The following is a 21,477-nucleotide window of genomic DNA, read 5'->3' as shown; positions in this document are numbered from 1 at the left end:
ACCTTTTGATCCTGGCGGAACATAACGACGAAAAGATTCCACGGTATCAAAACAGGTGCAACCAACATTGTTTGATCACGTACACTGAAATTAAGTTAGCTATCTGTTGATTACTGAATCTAATATTTTTTTTCCCTAAGGTTGTGGGCAAAAAAGTGTAAGCGGATCCCTGGGTTCATGCGGGAGATGCTTAGGCGTGAGAAATTAGTGCTTACATCCCCGTTCGCAGCTTGTGTCTGTTGACTATGCAACGCCTGATTCAGACATTGTTCGGTATAGACACTCCGCTAACTTCACCGAGCACATACGACCACAGGGTGTGGAAAACAGGGCTTCCCGTCCGCTCAGCCGTACTTAAGCCACACGCCGGGAGGTTAGTAGTTGGGTGGGTGACCACCAGCGAATCCCTTCTGTTGTATGTTTTTGCTTTTTTTTTCTTATTTCCATATCAATCACTGCTTCTTGGACATGTGGCACGCACCCGGCACACGCTTGAGATACTATTCTAATACTCCCTGGCAAACAGGAGACAGTCCCCCTTCGAACGTAGTCAAGTCCAACTGATCCGAAGCCTTAGGCCACAGCAGTTCGATCTGATTCCAGAAATCCAGATCCCCAGCCAGGTATAGCCAATCCGCGTCGAGATCCTGCGGCAAGTCCCAAGCAGCATCGAAGGCGGAGGCAGACGGGCGCGGGTCGCCGTCCCCGAGGCCCCGCCCTTCTTCTTCCGGCTGCCGGACTTCCGCACTCGCTCGAGCGACGAGATCCGCCTGGCTCAGCAGGCCCTGCAGGATCCTGCTTGCGTGGCCGGCCACGGGAAATCCCGCGCGGAAGCGCTCGAACACGGCGACCGCCTGCGCGATCGCGGTCCGCGCGTCGGGCGCCATTGGCCCGTGGTGGTAGATCATCAAGAACCCTAACAGGGTCATGCCCGCGCTCCACTGCATGTAGAACGCCTCGTGCCACCCGTTCACAAGGGGGGTCTCCTCCATCACCTGGCGGAGGATCTGGGAGACGGCGATGGCGTGCGCGGCGCAGCGTTGGGCCAGCCCTTCGGCGTGACCGCCCGGTGGCGGGCGACACTGGAACGAGATGGCGGGTCGGTACAGGTTGGCACATTGGTGGTGGTAGGTGAGCTCGAGCAGCACGCGCTGCCGCTGCAGCCACGGCGGGGTGAACGGCTCGAGCAGCAGGCGCGCGGCGCCGGTCGCGAAGGCTCGGTCCGATCCCGTACCCTCGCGTTGCAGCCGCAGGGCGCGCGGGACGCTCTCCGCCCACTCGGTCACGCGCGGGGCATGCTGCGCTAAGATCTGGGCGCCGGTCTCCAGCGCGTCCGCGTCATCCCAGATGGTCTGGTCTTCGGTCAGATGGAGATCGGCGGTGAACAGCGCATTGTAGGCGTTGCGGATGGCGATGTACAGCGTGGTCTGGTACCGGTTGAAGCTCAACCAGGTGGCGTCCTCGCCGATCGGTACGAAGGCTGAGCCGGACGCGGCGGCGGTCGCGAGGGAGTCGCTGGGGAGCTGGGGCATGGCCTGGCGGGCGCGGTCGGGGAGCATGAACGGGCGCCCGAGTTTCATCCCCGCTCGGGTGTCCATCAAATGGACCGCCCACCACAGCCGCCGCCGCAGCTCGCGGTCGGGTTCCGGCAGACTCGCCGGCGGGTCCACGTGCAGACCGAGGATGTACGCGGTGCGCACGGCGAGACTCACCGTGCTGTCCATCATGTTGTGGAACGAGCCTCCGCAGAGGTAGACGGCGCAGAGCAGGTGGCATTGCAGCGTGGCGATCGAGGGGCTCTCGAGCTCGTAGGCCAGCAGCGTCTGGCCCCGCCAGTAGTGCCATCGGCCGGCCACGAGGGCGTCCTGGCCGTCCAACAGCCCGCTCTGCGAATCCGCCGGCAGGGTCGAAATGTGGTACTGCATGCACATCGCCACCACGATGTCCACGAGCGCCGACGGTCCCCGTTCCTTCCCGCCTGCCGTCCATAGACTGGCGTAGTGCTGCTTGAAGTGCGCTTCGTTTATGATGGGGAAGAGGGAAACGTGGTAGGTCTGCCAGAAGTAGTTGATGAAAAAGTCTTCCTGCAGGGGAGTCAGATAGACAGAGGCCGTGGTGTTCGGCAGCGGGTTCAGGCTCTTCGTCGGGTCGGTGGTGGGTCGGTCGAGAAGCTTGTTGTCGCTGGCGGAGATCGGGAGCAGCTGATGCGCGGGCTGCTCCTGGTCCAACTGCAGGCTCAGAAAGCCACTGATCCGCTGGATGTACGAATACAGCGAGGACGGGCCCAGCCACAGACTGTTGGATGAGCGTGCCGGTCGAAAATGGATCCCTCCCCAGGAAGGATGCGGGGTGGCATTTTGGTGGGTTTCACTCCCGGGTCGCTCAACTTGGATCTCGATTGGCGGCTCGCGCAAGGTTAAGTCGGGTGCGAGGTTGTCTCGATTGCTGCAAGTGCAGCCTTCGAGCTCGGCTTCAAGCTGCTGGACTTTCTGTTTAAGCAAGGCGATCTCCTGGTTGGCCTGGGACAGGGTGAGCGCGACGGGCGCACTGCTGTTGCTGCAGACCGTCCGGCTTAGGGCACAGTTGGAGCATGGGACTTGGTTGTCGCATCGGATCCGGCGGACACGGCAATTGCCGCACGCTCGGGCGACCTGCGCCCGTTTGCGCCGTTGGAGGATCTGCTGCTGCTGCTGGTTCTGCTGGCTCTTTCGGGGACGATGGGTATTGGGCAGTCTGGTGATTGGAGCACTCATGACTGGTGGTAAGTCTGAGACGTGCTCATTGACTCTCAAGGATTGGTGTGCTAGCAGGATTGATGAGGGGTGAGATGCTGACGCGGTGTCTGTCAGTGGAGTGCGCTCGCATCATCACGTGAATGAGCTTCAGTACTAGTAATTACTTGGGTGACGGAGTTGCGGGAGGATGCAAAGCGAATCCTTATCGATAACATGCAATCTCCGGGCCGCCGCTGGACTCCGCAACTCCTCAGCTCCGCAACTCCGGATGTCCCACGCCTTGACCGCGTCTCCTCGTATTCAACAAGAGCAAGCATAAATAGCTGGAAGATATCTTCGATTGGAAAAAAGAATCAACAAGCAACAGAAACACAAAGCAACAGTACTCAACACCTTCTAGACAGAACACATCTTTTTTTTCCACCCCCTCACAATTTTACGCAATCGAAAACATGCCTGCCCGCAAAGCCCTAATCGCAGTAACCTCCGCCACCGCCACTCTATTTAACGGCAAGGAGCGCACCGGCCTCTTCATTAGTGAGGCCCTGCACCCCTACCGCGCCCTTGTGGCCGCCGGCTTCGAGGTCGACTTGGCCTCAGAGACCGGCAGCTACACGGCGGACTGGCTCTCGCAGCAACCCGACTTCCTGCACGGCGAGGACCTGGCCATCTGGAACGACGTGGACAGCGAGTTCCGACAGAAGCTCGACCACATGCGGCCCGCCGCCGAGATCCTCGCCGACTCAGCGGCCGAGTATGGGCTATTCTACGCCTCCGCGGGCCACGCCGCGCTGATCGACTACCCCACCGCTCGCGCGCTGCAGCAGATCGCCGAGCAGGTGTGGGCGGCCGGCGGCGTGGTGGCCTCCGTCTGCCACGGGCCCGCTATCTTCGCGGACCTGCGCGACCGGGCGACAGGTACCCCAATCATCCAGGGGCGGAGGATCACGGGGTTCACGACCGAGGCCGAGGAGACGATGGGGATTATGGCGGAGTTGCGCGGGCTCGGAGCGGAGATGGTGGAGGAACTGGCGCAGCGGTTAGGGGCGAAGTGTGAGTTCCTCCCATTCATGTTCCTACCATTCCGATTGAGAAACTGATTTTCTGGGGTTGAACAGATGAACGGTCCGCGGGCATCTGGGATGATTTCCACGTGGTGGACGGGCGGCTGGTGACAGGGCAGAACCCGGCGAGTGCGACGTCGACCGCCCTAGCTGCTATTGAAGTGTTTGACAAACTGTGATTTCTGGTTCATTTGTATAGGAGGTAGTCTTTTGTTACTTGGTTTTGTGTTGCGTGCTGGAATCTGACCTGCGGAGCTTCGCAGAGATAGATTTCTTGTCGATTTGTGAACCTCGGTAGTAATGTTTTCAAGTTATTGTCAAGTCTTCTGGTCTACTTCCAGTCACTAGTATATCGCCTATACATTAATGGAAGAATCCTTCACCCCACAAGTTACACTGACCCAAGCTCTGCTGTACTCAGTAAGTCCTAGCCTTAGATTAACGAATAACACTCTCACCTTTTATGGTGCTTCAAATATCTCATAATGTCTATGGTATTTATTGATCTGTGCAGCCATCGACTCTAAGAACTCAACAATTCGCCCAAACGGCACGAAGTCCACTCGTAGTCATAATTATCATAGTCATCAACCACTTCTATATAGTGTCACAGGCCCTCCGAGAATCGAATATGCGTGACAAGTGAGGATGTTCATCTGGACACTGAAAATATCAACCACCCCTAGTGCTGTCCTTCCACCAGCAACCCCCTAAGCACACCAAGTCTAAATAGACCACCAAGCACCCTCTCTCTCCGACAGACTGATCCCTTCCAGAACCCCCCCATAATCGCAGCACACAACCCCCATCAGCCCACCACACACCACACCCCCACACTGATCAATCCGCTCAATAACCCAACATATGTAAATCCATCATTGAACAACCACCTCACACCGCCACCACGCCCAACTCCTTCTCAAACTCCACAAGCCTCAACTCATCCGGCGGAAGCGAGATACTCGTCACCTCCCCAGTCCTTACATACCCACAGCGCTCATACCACCGGATCAACGCGACGCGCGTATCCAGCGCATTCAGCCCGGCCCTCCTCACCCCCCACATCTCCCGGCACAGTTTCTCCGCCTGGGCCATGACGCGCCGCCCGAGCCCGCCCTGCTGATGGCGCTGATCGACGGCCAAAAGCGCCAGGCGGGCGACGGCGTCCCGATCGGGGAGCTGTTTCTTGAAGATATTGACGCAGGCGACTACCTCCTCCGCCTCGCCTTTTTGGTCTCCGTCTTGGGGTTCAGTGGTGGTGGTGGTGGTGGTGGTGGTGGCGACGAGGAAGGCGCCGTCCGGGTTGGCGATGCGCGCGAGCATGTCGTCCAGTTGGACGTGGAAGCGCGCCCCCAGAGATAGGTCGCCGGTCCAGTCGGCGCGGGTGTCGGCGGCGCGGAAGGCGGATTCGATTAGGTCCCGCAGGCGCGGGGCGTCGGCCGCGGTTGCGAGGCGGAAATGGAAGTGGGCCATCTTGGGGTTGAGGCGGGGTTGATGGGTGGGGAGGGGAGGAGTGTAGGCGGAGTTGTGTTGGATCGATGGTGGATAAATTTGATGTGGAATAGTAGAAAAAAATCAAATCAAAGGAAATGAAGATAAAGATGAGGCGTATCGTGCTGCACGGCGATCAACGGGTTTAAGTAGACCGGAGACGCGCGCCCTTCGACTAACGTCCGCGCGCTAACGCCCTTCAATTGACATTATGGTGATTAAGGGGCTGGGCAAATAATGAATCGTCTACAGTAAGCATAGCGTGTTAGTCGAGCTAGGGGTACAGTAATCTTATGTGAATAATTATTGTCACTCGTGTAGTGAGATTTGCCTTTCACTGGACAGTTCGGATATACCGGATTTTACATGCTCAAGCCTATAATTCTAGCGTGTACCGGTCGGGAGCCGCATGCTTACCAATGCTTATCAGACGACGGGTCTATAAGAAACGATGTTATTGCTTATCTCAGACCTAGTCGACATTCGGTAAGTTACCTGTCTTCGGACTCATGCTCGTGCGGCTGCTGGTACGTGAATTAGAGATTGGTAGGCATGGATCTGCACTTCCGAAAGTGGTAAAAAACAAATAGAAAGCTTATGATTCATGTTGAAAGTTGTCTCGCTGCTGCATGGATATTTCAGAAGCTATCTGTAGGCCCTCTTTTATTTTCCTGTGATCCGCCACCGTGTTACGACCAAAGTTGCTCTTACAAGGGCAGTGGCAACACTGCTAGAAGATTGACTGCATCTCTCCAGTCGCATGCCCAAGACCGCACATTGTCTCGCTACTAAGCACGGGCAGCTCCACTCGATAAGGGAACCATTGCGACGCTAGACTGGCTCCTCGATGGCTGGTCACCAGGATCTTAAATACAAGATCCGACCGGCTGCCCGCCACGACCCCCAGAAGGCTATTCAGAAACCGCATCACCCCATCCACCCAGTACAGATTAAGCTGGTTGCTCAGAAAGTCCACCCCGTCGATCATGCAAACAACGATCCCGGCGGGGGCCCTCTTGACCACCTCGGCGAAAAGATGGCACAGGGTGGACACATCCTGCATCGCGATTGTATGGAGATGCTCCTCAACTAGGAACGTGAGATCGAGTCTGTGAGTCTCGTAGAGGTTGAGGATCACCTGGGCGATGAGCGACCGTAGCATTCCTGCAGCACCGGCGAAGCTATCTTGAGAATCGCAGTGCTGGCGGCAGAAGAATACCATCGGCACCACGCGCTCGGCGGGGGCAAGAGTCTTGATCATCACGGAGCAGAGATAGGTCAGTGGCGAGACGGGTCCCTCTTCCAAGATATCCTCCTCCATGCGTGACACAACCAGGACCTCGGAGCGCATGTCCTGAAGCCAGCTGCGAAACCGGGCATCCTGCAGCACACCCGCCACCTGGTCTTGGGCATCATCGTCCAAGAGTCTACCGGAGAGAAGTAATGTGGTTCGCTCAGTGGCTATAATGTTGACCGTGCGATCCACGATATCGACCTCGGAAAATGGATTCGCGAAGTGCAGCGCAGTGAGGAGCTGCTCGATGGTGGTGGACACCCGCGCGGCCCTAGCAGCTTTCGCGGCGTTGTAGTCATCAACCACTAGACAAAAAGATCTGTAGTAAGCACCAAGGAGGCCAATTCTTCTGAGAAACGAGGCACATGCTGGACTCACTCGGTTGCAATTGCTTCCACCTCTCCAGCAGGATTGCCTCAACTCTCTCCCACGAGCCTGCGGCTATCCGCTTTACGTCTCTCATCTCGTCTCTCATTTCGTCCTGTCCTTTGCCCAAACGCACCACGTTCTGTCCCATATCATGTACCTCGGTGTTCAAGCAGATTTTGACAGCTTTCTCAAATGCATTCGCTGCTTCTCCCACACGAGTGACAATCTGATGTTCGAGATCTTGCCCGTAGTCGTCCTGCTGGACGAGCGCCTTGGATCTTTCCCAGGTACCTCGCACCACTGCGCGGGAGTGAGAATGGCAAGAATGCAATTCTTACCTCCTCTAGTCTTGGCCATCCATTGCGTGAGATTCTCGACCGCGTCTAGGACGCTCATATAGAGGTCCTGCGCCTTTTCCAGAAGCGTCTCGCTCCAAGCGTAGGTATAGAGGTAGGGTGAGGCATCCTCAATCGGCTGCGATAGACTATCCAATGACCCGAGAATGAGCTCGCGAACGGCACTCATGCGATTCGCTGCCTGGATAGAAGAAAGATCAGTATCGCGAGAGAGCAAGGGGGACAATGGTACGGGCTATTTAGAATGCGACAGACACAGCAGAAGCCGGACGCACATTGTAGATGAGTTTGAGCCCTCCGCAGAGAACTCCCATATAATCACCGCTGGGGATTAGCTGCGTCAGGAACTCTAGCCGGGAAGCCACGTCCCCAACGAGTCGAATCGATTTGCGGAAGAAGTTCCTTTTCCCGTTCTGCCGGTAGCGTAGGTCCAGCGCTTTCTGTGCCTCGCTCCGGACCTCTTCCCATGTATGGGTGTGTTCGAAGATGTATTGGGCCTGATTGTCTCCCGTCGCTTTGAAGTATGCCCGCATGGTGCTCTTGAATCGCTCCTTCCGATTTGTGACACTGGAACGTGGACGCGGATCATGCCTTCAGCTACACATTCACTCCAATTCAGCTTGACGAACGACTCACCGAGCCGGGGGATCCGGGATCTTTTGCTTCCTCAGCCGTTGTGCTTCGGCAAACGCCCAAGCTGGGTCGATCTTGGGCGCATTGTGTTGGATCCAGGGCGTGACGGTTCTTGTTGCGGGTTCCATGGTTTGGAAAGATACGTCGAAAATGTTTCATAGACGCATGTTGTGGTTGAGCGAGCTGAGATTGTCGACCGTCGCTGTCCGCTTCAGATGAGGGCCCGTCTTGGTTTGCGGAGGTGGGGTCCAAGTGAGATGGGCGCTCCTCGTCAACCCCGCGGAAAAGACTCGCATGCCACCTGGTTCGCCGGAGTTCGCCGGCACCGTACGCATGCATATCTGCCTGAACATTGTTTGCTTCCACGTATGCGGGAGAAGGTCCGAGCGGACGAACCATTTCCCATATCTCAGCATGAATCTGCACGTCAGCACGTCCGGTCACACCGGCACACTGCATATGTTAGTCGACCGCCAATCGCTACATTTGACGGTTTCGTATATGCAGCAGCTGAGCACAGCTGAGCATCCCTATAGTAGCTTGGAATATTGAGCGAGCTTCTGGACCAGGCACTGGACTATAAAGCTGCCTGCCATTGATCGGGACAGATCCTTGGCTTCTCTCCTACTCGGTTGCCCATCTCTTACGCTGTTTTTGACCCCTGAGGTACACCTGGAATCATGACGACCACATTGACTACCACGGAGGTTGACCTTACCCTCCAACTCGGACACGAGGATCAATCGTCAGAGACCGACCAAACCCCGCCTGATGCAATTCCACGGGCAACAGTGGAGGAGTGGTTTGAAACCAGCAAACGCTCGCTCTCGCAGTTTGAGGAGCTGGAAAGCCGGACTCAGAAAGTTGTGGAGGCCCACAGATTTGACTGGCAAGATGCCTTACGAGACATCTCTCACAGTCTCTTCGAGGAGATGCAGATGCTGCGGGAAATGAACAAGTCGCTGGCCACGCTACTCGATGGGCCGCGAAAGGAGAACAAGAACGATAGGTGCGAGGAACAGCATGAGGGGGAGGAGGAGAACGAGTCAAATAAAGACGAGGAGGAAGACACCGCGGAAATGGAGATCTCTATGGCACAGATCCGTCATCTGCCTTGGGCCGAAGTGGCCCTGTTTAGGACTCCGCCCCCGAAGCGCTTTGCCGTTGAGGTTCCGTACAATGAGCCAACGGCTGGCGATATTCAGCAGCTTGGTGCTTCTTTGGCATCGGATATGGAATTACCCATCCTCGCCGGAGAAGCCACAGACTGTTTGCCGCTGAACACCATGCCTGAACGGATTCGCCTCAATTGCCATCGGCTAAAGAGCTTTCTTGATTATCAGTTCTGCAGCGGGGAGTTGCCCTACAATGGTCAGAGCCCCCTGTCAATTCTCCGACCATTCAAACTGCTACTCTATCTTGACAAGCCAATTCGGTCTAAGGTGGCGGAGTTCGAAGCGATCCGGAAAGAACTGCAGGACTCATCCGAAGAGGAGTATATACAGGCTCTTCATGATTCTCTAGTGGTAGACATGGCTTACTCGAAAGATAATATATCAGAGCTCGGGGTCCTTGAGCTGACGGCTCTAATCATGGATTGTCGCTGTTTGGTGCAGTTCATGGACGATACCCTTCGTCCAGCACAAACGCACCTGGCCGCTGCTCCAGACATGGTACGCTTTGTTGATCTCTGGTTCGTCTTTGCTCAAGGTTCTCTGGTCTACATCAAAGGTAGCAGCCCTCCCCAGAAGATTTGGAAGGTGGTGCAACGGACCGGCGGCCGTCGAATCCTGGAAACCTCTGAGCAGTTCAACGACGAAAAAAGCATTGGTAGCTGGGCTCCCCTGGTGTTAGACTGCTTCTATCTGGATTTCGACGGGGTTCGATTTATTCCTGTCTTCCGTCAGTTCGAAATTAGTGGTTTTGATGGCGTCCAGGCCGCCAAGTCGCTCCCCGTGCTCCCGCTCCCGGTCGCGGAGCGGGAGGGATTCACCGACCGAGCGCACCTCATGGCCCGCGGAAAGCAATTCGTCGACTGCACCCAGAAAGTTTTGCATTTAGATTACAGTGGCAGATGTCACTATTTGGATCCCTCTGGTCGCAAACTGACCGACTTAGTCGACAAAATCCCCCGGAGCGCCTCCTGCTACTCGGAACAGATCGACAGCGATGTGATTGTGGACTTCACCCGTGCCTTGGGGAAATCCCCTGGTGGCGCCCCGTGACGGTGGATCATGCCTTTGGGGAAACCTCAACGTCTGAGACAGGAACAGGACTCGGGATGGAGAAGGATGGGACCTGGGATAAGCGATTTACGGATGACTTTATGGACGCCCAGAACCGCATGTGGGACTCCTGGGCCAAGATTGGAGGCGGGCCAACTGGTGATGATCTGATGATTCTGCCCAACCGGGTTTTTGCCTTCGTGCTGTCGACCAGACGATGGGGTACGTACTTGGTGGAGACTGGCCCCGATTGCATAGTGCTCTTTCACTGATTCACACGGGGTTCGCCGCCTAAACAGCTTGTCTGCGGATCGGGCGTGGACCCAATGGCGCTGAGCGCTTGCAGGAGAGACCAAAGAAAGACAACCCTTGGTTGAAACTGCGCCTTCCAGATGGCCACAAGGATCTGGTGCAGTCCTTGATCCACTCGCACTTTGCCAAACAGAAATCTGGAGGTGTGCATTTTGACTTGTTGAGAAACAAAGGTATGCCATCTGTTCCTTACCCCTATACCTGTCCTTTCAGTGTCGTCGCTAAAAGATGGGGGCAGGGAATGGAGTAACGATCCTACTACATGGGGTCCCGGGCGTCGGGAAAACGTCGACAGCTGGTATGTCCTCAAGATTCTTGAGTCTGTTATAGGTCCAAGCCCTGACAATTCCGAATCAGAGTGCGCGGCAATAAGTAATGGCAGACCTCTACTCCCTGTAACATGTGGTGATCTTGGACTTACTGCAGGCGAAGTGGAGGAGAAGCTCAAGGAAGTCTTTCGTCTCGCCCAGGACTGGGGCTGCATCATGCTCCTGGATGAAGCGGATGTGTTCCTGGCTCAACGCCGGGCATATGACGTGGAGAGAAATGCGCTGGTGTCTGGTAAGATTGAACTGGTATTACTGGTCAAGTACGTGCTCGCTAATTGAGTGACCATCCGAGTGATCAGTTTTCCTCCGCACCCTGGAGTACTACGAGGGCATCTTATTTCATGACCGTGTGAAAACAAGTCTGCTTCTGGCCGGGGCGGAGGGACCCGTCGGCGCCAAACCAGGCGCCTCTCGCGGAGATAAAATGGCGGAGGACGGGCGCGAGGTGGGTGTCGGTGTGGATGAGGTCCCAGAGGTCGGCGGTGGTGGGGAGGCCCAGGGCGCCGGCGAGGTATCTCTGGTTCTTTTTGATGGCGCAGGCCCAGTCGGCGCTGTAGGAGGAAAGGCCGGGCCAGGTGCATGGCTGGATTGAGGGTGGGGATGGGGTGGTGGTGGTGTGGGCTGGGGGTAGGGGGGTTAGTTTAGTGATTGGGGTTTAGAGTCGGGACTCTACACTTTGGGTGGGGGACGGACCTGGGGTTGGGGTTGGGGTTGGGTTTGACATTTTGATTGAGGTATTCACGGTTGAGTAAAGTCTTGGGTTTGTTTCTGAACGTATTACGAGTCAGCAAATGTAGGTAGCCCAGCACTAAGTTTGAATCGGGGGGGGGGCTCTCGAGGTGCATGGGAATAGTCTTGCTGAGCTCTCGCGAGCATTCTCTTACCTGTGGCTGTGGATCACAATGCTTGTACCGGGTATTGAATGTTGATTTGTCAACGTCGAAAGCAGCAGCCTTGGTGGATTGAAGGTCTTGGCAATGTTCCAGTTGTAGGGGACTGGAGAGGACTGGAAAAGACTGGAGAGGACAGGAAAAGACTGGAAAGGACAGGAAAGGACAGGAAAGGGCTGGAGAGAGCTGGAGAGAGCCAGAAAGAGCCAGAAAGAGCCAGAGAGAGCTGGAGAGGGCTGACAGGTGTCGGCAATATTGCTCTCGTAGATGGTTGCTGGCAAGATTGCCGACGTGGAAAGAAGATGATGAAGAGAAAGAATCAAGAAGTTGAGAAAGGGAACAAGAACTTTTTATAGTAAGGCTTTTCCCCCTGGTTCCCCAAGTCCTAGAAAGCTGTCTGTACCGTTTAGACCGGAGAAAATGGCAGAGAACAGAAGACTAAGGATTCCTTCTGTGGCTCTCTATATCGGGATTCTGTACCTGGTAACTACCTGCTGGTTGAAACGTTTTCATACAGTGATAGATCACGACTTGCTCTTGATATCTCAAATCGCCTTGCTGAAACCCTGGGCTGCTGTTAGAGGAGCCAACCGTTGCGATTAGGGTTACGTCCTTTCAGACTTCAGGCGCGGGAGAACTAAAGCATTATATGTTATAACTCGCAATCTTTGGGGTCCAATCTAATTTTGGCTGTGCATTCAGCCAACAGCCTACAAGTTAGGTCCGGAGTCGATTTCGTATCTTACAGCGTGACATACTTTCCCAAATCATATTTGTTTGGGCTCATGTTACTGAGTTCAGCTATGACATACCCTTGTAAGAAACGTACAGATCACAGCTTTACAGCTTGATAATATGTCATTTATTATGTAATCAACATCTACAAAGAGCCAATTATGAGGGTTCTATACCTATGTAAGCATTTGAGGTATTAAATCTTCCTAGTGACTTTTACTCTTTCTTCTAGATTCGCAATAAGGCCTTATGACAATTAAAAATATAACAATTGATGATATGACGAGGAAGGAGCAGTCGTGAGTATAGGGGCCGTGAATAAGTATCTATAGACTATTACTGCTAAGGCTCTGAGCGTGCTTCTTTGAAGAAAGGAAAAATAATCAAGCACAGACATAACTTAACTCAAAAGCTTGTACCAACTCAAACAATCTTTTGTTGTAAGGTTAAGCTCTTGCAAGGAAATCGAACCTATCTATCCAAGGATGCTGAAAGACTTGCCTGAGACCTGGCATTCATAAAGACTCCCTGTTCTAGTGTTCCCAAGATTCTACGCTAAAGTGGTGGTCGTCGATCTTTCATGAAACAAACAATGCCAATGTCAACGGGTATAAAGCCACAGCCGTTGCCGATCATTTTATACTCCCAACAACATCATTGGCTCATTCGTCAAGGTCAAGTCTACCATTACCAGAACCGACGGACACTAGTCACGGTGTGCATCTTATCCACCCAAGCCCTACTACCCTTGTCTAACTCTGCGACAATGTCTCGAATCACTGTCATGTTCGTCTATCCCCTTCTCTTCGCCCTCACGGTGATTGGAATGGGAATACCCAACCGTACTGAACCCGGTGCGGAGCTCGAGGCGTATCACGCCTACGCCATGTGGAACCCGCACTCCGCGGCTTTCGACACCATTCTGCTGGACAACGTCATGCAGGAATACCTGCGCGAGCAAGGCAGCATCATGGTGCTGAAGCCCGAGCCGGAGGCGTACGCTCTCGGCGTCGACCTCGTGACGAACGTCGAGCGTCTGATGAACGATGTTGTCCTGGAGCTCTTGGCGCTCCTTCCTGGCCGCGCGGAGGACCATTTCGCGGAGATTGAGGAAGTCTGCGATCTCATGTTTGGCAAGGGGCTCGCCGCGATTCTGGTTGAAGAGTTTCTGGAGGAGGCCACTATGGAGGACCTGAACGATCTCGAGCTCACGGTGGGTCTCCTCCAGCGCGCCGTCGATGGCCTCGTGCCGGACATTCGCGCCCTCCTGCCCAAGTTGGAGCAGGTGGTCGGCCATGTGATGCACTTCGGTGAGGAGGAAGACACCACCACTCCCGCAGACATGTTGCAGAAAATTGAGCACTACCTTCTCGAGGAGGTCTTCCTTTCTCCGGATGTGGTGGCTGTTTTGCGCAAGGTCAAGGACTATGGTGCAAAGTTTCAGAAAGTCCTGCCCCGGCAGTTTCGGGAGCGGTTCGTCCAGCTCACGCCACCCGGCGGCTGGGCGTTCGAGTTGTCACTGAATGTGAATAGTGGCGAGGATGAGGCTGAGCTGACGATTGATTTGAGTATCCAGGATATCCTCAACCGCTGGGAAGAGCGCAAAGCTTCTGAGAAGGTCGAGCTCTAGGTGGTTGGTCGGATATCGCCGGATGGAACATCCCTTTTCTATCTTGAACAGGCATTTCATTGATTTTAGACTGTTTTGCTGTGAAGAAAAATATTATCTATTACATCTTTCACCTTTAGTAATCTCAGAGATTGTACCTTGCGTATACTTTAACCAGGCTTTTGTCCGTTTCTGCGCAGTTCTAAAGTGGTGTGTGGATGGGGCTGGAGCCAAGATCTCGACCTGCAATGTAGACAGTTGCCACCAACCTTATTATGACCTCCTTTCACGACGAGTGATACTGTGCCTTGTTGGCAAATAATGTCCAGCTAAGTCTGTATAAGCACAAAACTATCCACGCAACCCCGTCATAACCGCAGTGGGTCACACTGTCGATCAGTCCTGAGGGGTTGCGTGTCCGCCGATCGGAGACTGACCGCCAGGCTGCTGCACCCACCACGCAACCATCGTATGCTGTGCGACCGAGCAGGCTGATGTAGAAAGGTGGGGTCGAGACAAGGGTGTAGTTGATTTCTCGTAGAATGGGCTCATGTGGAGGTCAAGCATGATAAGCGTAAGGTTCCCTTCATAACCCGCGTCGACCCCCCCAGTGTGTTGTTTTCGATTTTCCGATTGCCGACCGATATACTTGCTTTGACCGAAAACCCCAACAGGCAAAATGCCATCAGCATCCACCTACTCGGTCCCCCAGGAATCGAAGCAGGTCTTCGAGACTGGCATCCTGAACAATCCACTTTTCAGCCATCTTCCCCCAGAGCTGCCGAAGCTAGGTGGATATGTGCAGTTCGAGGGCACCGCACAGCCCAGCATCCCCATCAATTGGAGATTTGCAGAGAGTATCTCCGCGCTGAAGGCGTTCGAAGCGACCATGGTCAATTACTTGGTGACACGAAAGTATCGGGTTGACCCGGTCAGAGTCACCATCGACACGTGAGTCCACACCTAGCTGAAACGCAGGCTCTGCATCTAGCTGACAATGTGTGGTGTCGTAGAGACCATGCGTCGCTGTATTTTATGAGTCCGTTACTTGCACAGATAGTTGATTCCGACGGCAAGCCAAAACCAATCAACCTTTTCGGCCCCAGCGTGGCCCAGCTGTTTCCCGAGCAGGACAAACATCGCGCGACCGATGGCGATCATCGGCGTCTCGCAACCAATATCTACAAGACCAAGGATGGTCGATTCTACCATGTGCATGGTAGGTGGTGTCCCTCTAAAGTTCATTGCCATAAACAGAGGGAGTCATCGAATTGACACAGCATGCAGGCAGCATGAACCCCGAGCCAACCCTGACAGCGCTGGGCCTCTCCCTCGAGGGACCCGCAGAAGATACTTACAAGTCAGCCGTCGAGCGCATCCAAGGAGCAGTCTCCCGGCACGACTCCGCCACGCTGGACCACCTAATGAACGAACAGTTCCGTCAGGCCGGCACGGTCGCATGGACCTCGGACGAGTATTTCGCCTCGGAGCATGGTCGCCAGAACAGCCACGTAGGGTTATATGAGATCGAGAAGGATGTGAACGCCACCCAGCCCCCGTCCTGGTGGCCTGAGCAGCCCAGCCTGCCCTCATCACTCAAGCGACCGCTCGCCGGCCTCAAGGTTGTAGATCTGACTCGAGTGATTGCCGCCCCTTCCATCACCCGGGGGTTGGCCGAGCTTGGCGCGAGCGTCATGCGGGTCACCTCGCCTCATATCACCGATATGTCTGTGCTGCACCCCGACCTCAATTGGGGGAAATGGAACTGCTCGCTCCACCTGAAGGAGGAAGCCGACCGGGAGCGACTGCGGCAGTTGATCCGCGAGGCGGACGTCGTCGTGGACGGGTATCGGCCCGGCGTGATGGATCGTCTGGGGTTCAGTCGGCGGGACGCTTTCGATCTGGTGAAAGATCGATCGTATGGGATCCTACATGTGCGCGAGAACTGTTATGGGTGGCATGGGCCTTGGAGCCACCGGAGTGGGTGGCAGCAGATTAGTGATGCGGTGGGCACGCCTACCCAGTACTTCTTTCTCTCCCTCGGCTAACTTGCAATCTTGCAATAGTGTTGTGGTGTATCGATGAGCTTTGGGCAGGCGATGGGCTTGGATGAACCTGTAACTCCAGTCTTCCCTAACTCGGATTATTGGTGAGTTCGCTCGGTCGGCCTTGAGTTCTACCTAGTAGCTGTTTTCAGCTGACCGCTCTGGATGCCATACAGTACTGGCGTTGCGGGAGTGGCCGCCATCCTTGAAGCACTGGTGAGAAGAGCAGACCACGGAGGCAGCTATGGTATTGATGTAGGGCTCTTCCCCCCCACTTTCCCATTGGAAGAGCTCCAGCTAATCAGCTGTATCGTGTACAGGTCTCTCTCAACTACTACTCGCAATGGCTGGTCCGCTCGTGCGGCACCTACGACCAGGAGGTCTGGTCCGAGCTGTGGACACGCCACGACTCGCCCGTCTTCCGCCACTACCACGCCATGCCTTACCTACTGCCGGAGATGATGAAGCTGCTGCATCAGCACAACGCACAGACACTGTTTCGCCCGGAGTTCTTTGAGACTCGTCACTCAGGTGCCATTGACGCGAATTTCAGGGTAGTAAAGCCCGTTGCGCAGTTCGAGGGGGCGGCCGTGGCGCTTGGGTATAATGTGGGGACGCGGGGTAACGGAGTGGATTCACCGGGTTGGCCGGCCGATTTGAGGACGGAAGTAGTGCGGTGAGGGGTAGCCATGAATGCGGCTGCATACTGCATAGGTAAACACAACAAAGTCCCAGGTTGCATGGTTGAAGAATGTCCTGAAGGCTCTTTGTTCAAGTCAAGTGGGGTGGTTGTCTTGTGACACCTGTTGACAGGGGTCGGGGCGTGGTGAGAGCGGGGGATGCCCAAGGCTTCCCGCTGAGTCAACACTCCATGCCTCCAACACAAGTCGGTTGTTGTAAAACCATGAGTCTGTGGTAAGAGCTTCACGTGAAGAAATGTCTATTTTGAACCATCGTGCAATCATCGAGAGACTCACTCATCTTGAGAACCATGTAAGTTAGCACATGTGTAAGTTCTAAGCAAGGGGATGGTGCGACAGCCGGCTCCATCCACGTGCGGTCGGATATCGTGCCGATTTCTGTCATCATTGTCAGCAAGCATAACCAAACGCTTTGCAGGGTTGGTTGGACATTTTCCAGCTCCTAATGCATCTTGCTTCCATGCCGGGAAGAGATCAGCTTCAGCAACACGAGAAACGTTCGGTGGCTAGGCCACAACACAAGAGCAGCGCGACAAATCGGATTGGTCAAATCAAATGCCGAAAGTGGGCCACTGACTCAGTGTGGCCCGGGTTCAATCATAAGTTCCAAGTTGAAGCTGCCCAGACCATGGGCCACAATCCTAGCACTGAATCAGCGCTTCCTCCCCGGGATTGCCCTCAAATCAGAATTCATCCGCCCAAGAACCTTGACGCTTAACGCCTATCCCCGCTCTGCTGCTGGCTTGCTTTGATTCTGCAATCCTTCGCCCGGTCAAACCAATCACCCTTCAAGAGTGTCCGCTGTGACCTTCAGCACAATAACTTGTGCCTATGCACAAGGTCAATATGCAGCCGAAACCGCCGACAGCATCCTGGTTTATGCATACCTTTATGCTGCCAGCACACTTTAGCCCCAATCCCATCATCAACAGCCCCATTTATAATCTTTAAGCATCGCTCTTACCTTGCATTTTGCAGTCTTTATCTTGTACCCGCCAAAATTTCTCTTTCTAATATATATTTAATACCGTTGTAGTCTCGTCTACATCACCTTACTTTATCCGCTCGTTAACCTTTTCTTCATCTCCCACAGCGATCGTCCTCTTTTCTACACTCTAATATTTAGCACGACTAATTCTCCGATTGGCGGAAACTCACTAGGCGGGCAATGGAGGACGTGGAAAGCCAACGGCGCTTCTCGGAGAAATCTGCATACTCGGGCACATCCAACGACCAACCCACCCTAACAGAAGATACAACTGCTCCGGCTACCGCTACACCAACACGTCCACTGTTTCCCGAAACCGACCTCAGTCGAGGCATTGTGGGATGGGATGGGCAGGATGATCCTCACAATCCACAGAATTTCGCCAGTGGGCGCAAATGGGGCTTGCTCGCCCTGATCAGCTCCATCACCTTTATCTCACCCCTCGCATCGAGTATGTTCTCTCCAGCGGTGGGCTACGTGGGCAAAGACTTTGGGGTATCCAACGAATACCTTCTGTCATTTAGTGTTACTATCTTCTTGCTGGGATATACGGTACGTTTTCCCCGGTGACTTATCCTTCATAGCTAATCTAATGAATACCTTGCACTAGATTGGACCCCTTTTCCTCGCCCCTCTTAGTGAGATCTACGGTCGTCGCATCGTGCTCAGCTGCGCCAACTGGTTCTTTGTGGTATGGCAGATCGGCTGCGCCCTCGCGCCCAATATCTCCGCTCTGATTGTCTTCCGCCTTCTTGCCGGTATGGGCGGTGTCGGCAGTCTCACGCTCGGCGCCGGTGTCATCGCCGACCTTTTCCCCACCGAACAACGCGGCATGGCCACTTCCATCTGGGCGCTCGGCCCTCTGATCGGTCCCGTCGCCGGGCCCATCGCCGGCGGTTTCATCGGCGAAACCATCGGGTGGCGCTGGGTGTTCTGGATCCTGCTCATCGCCAGCGGGTGCATATCCGCAGGTATCGAAGTTCTCAACCGGGAGACCTACGCCCCTGTCCTGATCCGCTGGAAGACGGAAAAGCTCGCCAAGGAACTCAACCGGAGCGACCTGCGCAGCGCGTACGACAAATCCAGCAGCCAGGGCGGGCCCCGTCTCAGCGAGGCTATGAAACTCGGCCTCAGCCGCCCCTTCCTTCTCCTCTTCAAGTCCCCCATCGTCCTACTGCTGTCCGTCTACATGGCCTTCGTCTACGGCCTGCTCTACCTCTTCTTCACGACCATCTCCTCCGTCTTCCAGGAGGATTACGGCTGGTCGACGGGCATCTCCGGACTCGCCTACCTGGGGATCGGCATCGGCTTCATGACGGGACTCGCCTTGATCGCCTTCTCGAGCGACCGCATCGTCGCCAAGCTGACCGCGCGCAACGGGGGCAAGTTCGAGCCCGAAATGCGGCTGGTGACCATGATCTTCTTCAGCTGTATCCTGCCCATCAGCTTTTTCTGGTACGGCTGGTCCGCCAAGTACAAAGTGCACTGGATCGTGCCGATCATCGGCATGGCCCCTTTCGGGATCGGCATGATGGGCATCTACATGCCCATCCAGACCTACGTTATCGACTGCTACCCGGCGTACGCGGCGTCGGCCAACGCGGCCCTCACGGCCACGCGGTCGCTCGTCGGCGCCCTCCTGCCCCTCGCGGGCCCGGCCATGTTCGATGCCCTCGGGCTGGGGTGGGGCAATTCGTTGCTCGGGTTCATTGCGCTGGCGTTTGTGCCGGTGCCGATTCTGTTCAACCGGTATGGCAAGACGATTCGGGAGAAATTCCCCGTGGATCTGGAGGGGAAAAGGGGGAAGTAAGCTCGGGGAAGTGGTTCCGGGGGCGGGTTCTCGTCTGATGTTTCGGGTGTTGTGTAGAGTTATAGAGGTACAATAGACACGTCTCTCCTTCAATCTGGTGGGGCTGGCAGGTAGCAAGCGGTACGACTCGGGTGTGTTGGTCCTCCGTCGCCCGCTCTGCTTTGCCCGCAGGCTACTCGTAATTCCATTTCAAAATGGCCTAGGGACTGGAATCAAAAGCATTCGTTATTCTATGAGTATTTGCGTGTTCTACTTTTGGTCGGTGTTTCTAAATGTTAGGTCATGAGATTTGAGGCAATTCACCAAGCGAGTTGCCCATCTTCAAATCTCAGCTGGTTCAACCAACCAACCAAATAATGAAAATTCAAGATATCATTCATATTTCCATCTCATGAAACCTTGGGTACTTTCGCAGTCCTAAGGATTGGTTGTTGGAGTTGATTCTGAGATGGTGATTTGGATGGGTCCACCCATATGTATATCCAGGTGGTCCCAAAATGCTCACAGTGCACTCTTAGTAGAGACTGTAGCTTCTGAGTTTGACAAATTACACGACCAAAAGAATGAATAAGATCAAGATAGTCTCAATACAGCCAGCAATTCACTACTCGAAAACTGGACTGCCTGTAGCAGTCGAGGTGGACCATGGTCAACTCATCCACATGTCACGTGATCACCACATAGGTTCCTCCTGCTTGGCCAGCCAATTTACAACTTGCTTGGAACTTCGCTTGTTGATCGAGGGCTACTATCTTGAACTTATACCTTGAACATTTATATTCAAGTAAGAGAAATCTCTTTCTAGGGGGACTCTCTGGACATACTTGTTTAATTGACAATTCTCGGAGACGATAAATGTTGACGGAGTCGTAGTGTAGCTGGCCAGGCAGGAGACTGTAAATACCATAGACAACGAATCCCATAGAACTTCGCCCCTTGTCGCTATTTCCCAAGGTGTAAAAACTCTAGCCGTCTACCTACACAGTCCCATGACAGTAATCTCCAATATGGGAGGGTGATTTTCGCGCGAGATGCAGAAGATTAGAATGAATCGGGGGCAATGTTGTTACTCCATGGGGACCTCACGGAGTGTAGTAAACAGTGGCGCTGATTACTTAATACGAGATCTACCGGGATTATTATACTGGAGTAGCTTAGGATGAGTATTCGCGGAAGAGCGTTGTGTCTTACCTATAGAGAAAGGGGTACAGGTGAACTTGAACTGGAGACGGTCATGGAAAGTCGCTATGGGCCCATATCTCCAATCCAGGTATGCAAGGCCGCTCATACAAAATGGTCCGGTTTGATTATGTATCGGGTATGACTGCTTGCTGCAAGATATTGCATCATATGGGTCCTGCATAGTACTGTACCGTACGGAGTGCGTGGAGAACGGAAGATTCCAGATCTGCCTAGACCCTTTTCTGGCATGGGAGTATGGGATTCTGCGGATATTCTAGAACAACTTACGTATGTAATGATACATCGCATGCTTCCAAGGCTGGGGGTTCTTTTCAAATTGACCTGCTGGTTTCCAACAAAATGGAACGTGACTTTGCTGCTGGGGAGTCCTAAATCCGATCTGCGGCATGAACCCGAGCCTGGTCTACGCCTACCTAGAAACAAGACGAAATTGGCCTCCAAGGAAGTTTTACAATGAAGGGCTATGACAGTGGGTGTCGTGGGTCAGGTATTTCCTCGATTTCGTGAGTGAACGGCTAGCTCCGTTGCGTAAGGCTGTCTCCGACGCGAGTTCAGGTTAGCGGAACCTCTGCCTCTAGCAACCATTAAATACCTCTTACTCTCCCTGAATAGCTAGGTTAAACTTGCTGAGAACCCTACTCAGTGATGGGAAGTTAAGATACAGAAAGTCAAGGATGCTCAACTGCAT

At 54.3% G+C, this 21,477-nt stretch overlaps 10 protein-coding genes across 10 annotated transcripts; 6 read left to right on the top strand and 4 right to left on the bottom strand.

Annotated features, from left to right (window-relative positions):
- Positions 1–746: 746 nt before the first annotated feature.
- BO66DRAFT_287529 (Zn(II)2Cys6 transcription factor) lies at positions 747–2,666 on the bottom strand (the record flags this gene model as incomplete). The annotated part of the gene is made up of 1 exon (XM_025643143.1): positions 747–2,666. A coding segment is annotated over one exon (1,920 nt), but the record flags the coding sequence as incomplete, so codon positions are not given.
- Positions 2,667–3,009: 343 nt separating this feature from the next.
- BO66DRAFT_375475 (class I glutamine amidotransferase-like protein) lies at positions 3,010–4,001 on the top strand. The gene is made up of 2 exons (XM_025645649.1): positions 3,010–3,788; positions 3,854–4,001. Exons 1-2 carry the CDS (start codon positions 3,188–3,190, stop codon positions 3,976–3,978), a joined length of 726 nt encoding a protein of 241 aa, XP_025503209.1. The 5' UTR covers positions 3,010–3,187; the 3' UTR covers positions 3,979–4,001.
- A 634-nt stretch (positions 4,002–4,635) lies between these two features.
- On the bottom strand, positions 4,636–5,272 carry BO66DRAFT_375473 (GNAT family N-acetyltransferase; the record flags this gene model as incomplete). The annotated part of the gene is made up of 1 exon (XM_025645648.1): positions 4,636–5,272. The coding sequence occupies one exon, from the start codon at positions 5,270–5,272 to the stop codon at positions 4,691–4,693; it is 582 nt and encodes a 193-aa protein (XP_025503208.1). The 3' UTR covers positions 4,636–4,690.
- Positions 5,273–5,903: 631 nt separating this feature from the next.
- BO66DRAFT_420886 (uncharacterized protein) lies at positions 5,904–8,154 on the bottom strand. The gene is made up of 5 exons (XM_025649911.1): positions 7,946–8,154; positions 7,585–7,876; positions 7,292–7,490; positions 6,963–7,253; positions 5,904–6,889 (listed from the first exon to the last, which is right to left on the bottom strand). Exons 1-5 carry the CDS (start codon positions 8,068–8,070, stop codon positions 6,021–6,023), a joined length of 1,776 nt encoding a protein of 591 aa, XP_025503207.1. The 5' UTR covers positions 8,071–8,154; the 3' UTR covers positions 5,904–6,020.
- A 468-nt stretch (positions 8,155–8,622) lies between these two features.
- BO66DRAFT_429233 (uncharacterized protein) lies at positions 8,623–11,400 on the top strand (the record flags this gene model as incomplete). The annotated part of the gene is made up of 6 exons (XM_025650443.1): positions 8,623–10,153; positions 10,216–10,389; positions 10,467–10,652; positions 10,718–10,777; positions 10,837–11,040; positions 11,108–11,400. The coding sequence occupies 6 exons, from the start codon at positions 8,623–8,625 to the stop codon at positions 11,398–11,400; spliced, it is 2,448 nt and encodes an 815-aa protein (XP_025503206.1).
- Positions 11,401–11,548: 148 nt separating this feature from the next.
- Positions 11,549–12,132, top strand: BO66DRAFT_392386 (uncharacterized protein). Its single transcript, XM_025647486.1, has one exon. It carries the CDS (start codon positions 11,731–11,733, stop codon positions 12,052–12,054), a length of 324 nt encoding a protein of 107 aa, XP_025503205.1. The 5' UTR covers positions 11,549–11,730; the 3' UTR covers positions 12,055–12,132.
- Positions 12,133–12,873: 741 nt separating this feature from the next.
- Positions 12,874–14,401, top strand: BO66DRAFT_100901 (uncharacterized protein). The gene has a single exon (XM_025641749.1). It carries the CDS (start codon positions 13,014–13,016, stop codon positions 14,061–14,063), a length of 1,050 nt encoding a protein of 349 aa, XP_025503204.1. The 5' UTR covers positions 12,874–13,013; the 3' UTR covers positions 14,064–14,401.
- Positions 14,402–14,649: 248 nt separating this feature from the next.
- BO66DRAFT_392384 (CoA-transferase family III) lies at positions 14,650–17,152 on the top strand. Its single transcript, XM_025647485.1, has 6 exons — positions 14,650–14,993; positions 15,056–15,261; positions 15,330–16,048; positions 16,109–16,191; positions 16,264–16,342; positions 16,408–17,152. The coding sequence occupies exons 1-6, from the start codon at positions 14,722–14,724 to the stop codon at positions 16,765–16,767; spliced, it is 1,719 nt and encodes a 572-aa protein (XP_025503202.1). The 5' UTR covers positions 14,650–14,721; the 3' UTR covers positions 16,768–17,152.
- Positions 16,816–17,143, bottom strand: BO66DRAFT_100904 (uncharacterized protein). The gene has a single exon (XM_025641750.1). It carries the CDS (start codon positions 17,050–17,052, stop codon positions 16,864–16,866), a length of 189 nt encoding a protein of 62 aa, XP_025503203.1. The 5' UTR covers positions 17,053–17,143; the 3' UTR covers positions 16,816–16,863.
- Positions 17,153–17,721: 569 nt separating the features above from the next.
- On the top strand, positions 17,722–19,928 carry BO66DRAFT_392383 (MFS transporter). Its single transcript, XM_025647484.1, has 2 exons — positions 17,722–18,328; positions 18,387–19,928. The coding sequence occupies exons 1-2, from the start codon at positions 17,957–17,959 to the stop codon at positions 19,584–19,586; spliced, it is 1,572 nt and encodes a 523-aa protein (XP_025503201.1). The 5' UTR covers positions 17,722–17,956; the 3' UTR covers positions 19,587–19,928.
- The last annotated feature ends 1,549 nt before the right edge of the window (positions 19,929–21,477 follow it).

This window comes from Aspergillus aculeatinus (assembly GCF_003184765.1).
Source record: "Aspergillus aculeatinus CBS 121060 unplaced genomic scaffold BO66scaffold_28, whole genome shotgun sequence".
In the NCBI taxonomy this organism is placed as follows: Eukaryota; Fungi; Ascomycota; class Eurotiomycetes; order Eurotiales; family Aspergillaceae; genus Aspergillus; species Aspergillus aculeatinus.
This window is presented reverse-complemented; position numbering and strand designations above follow the sequence as displayed.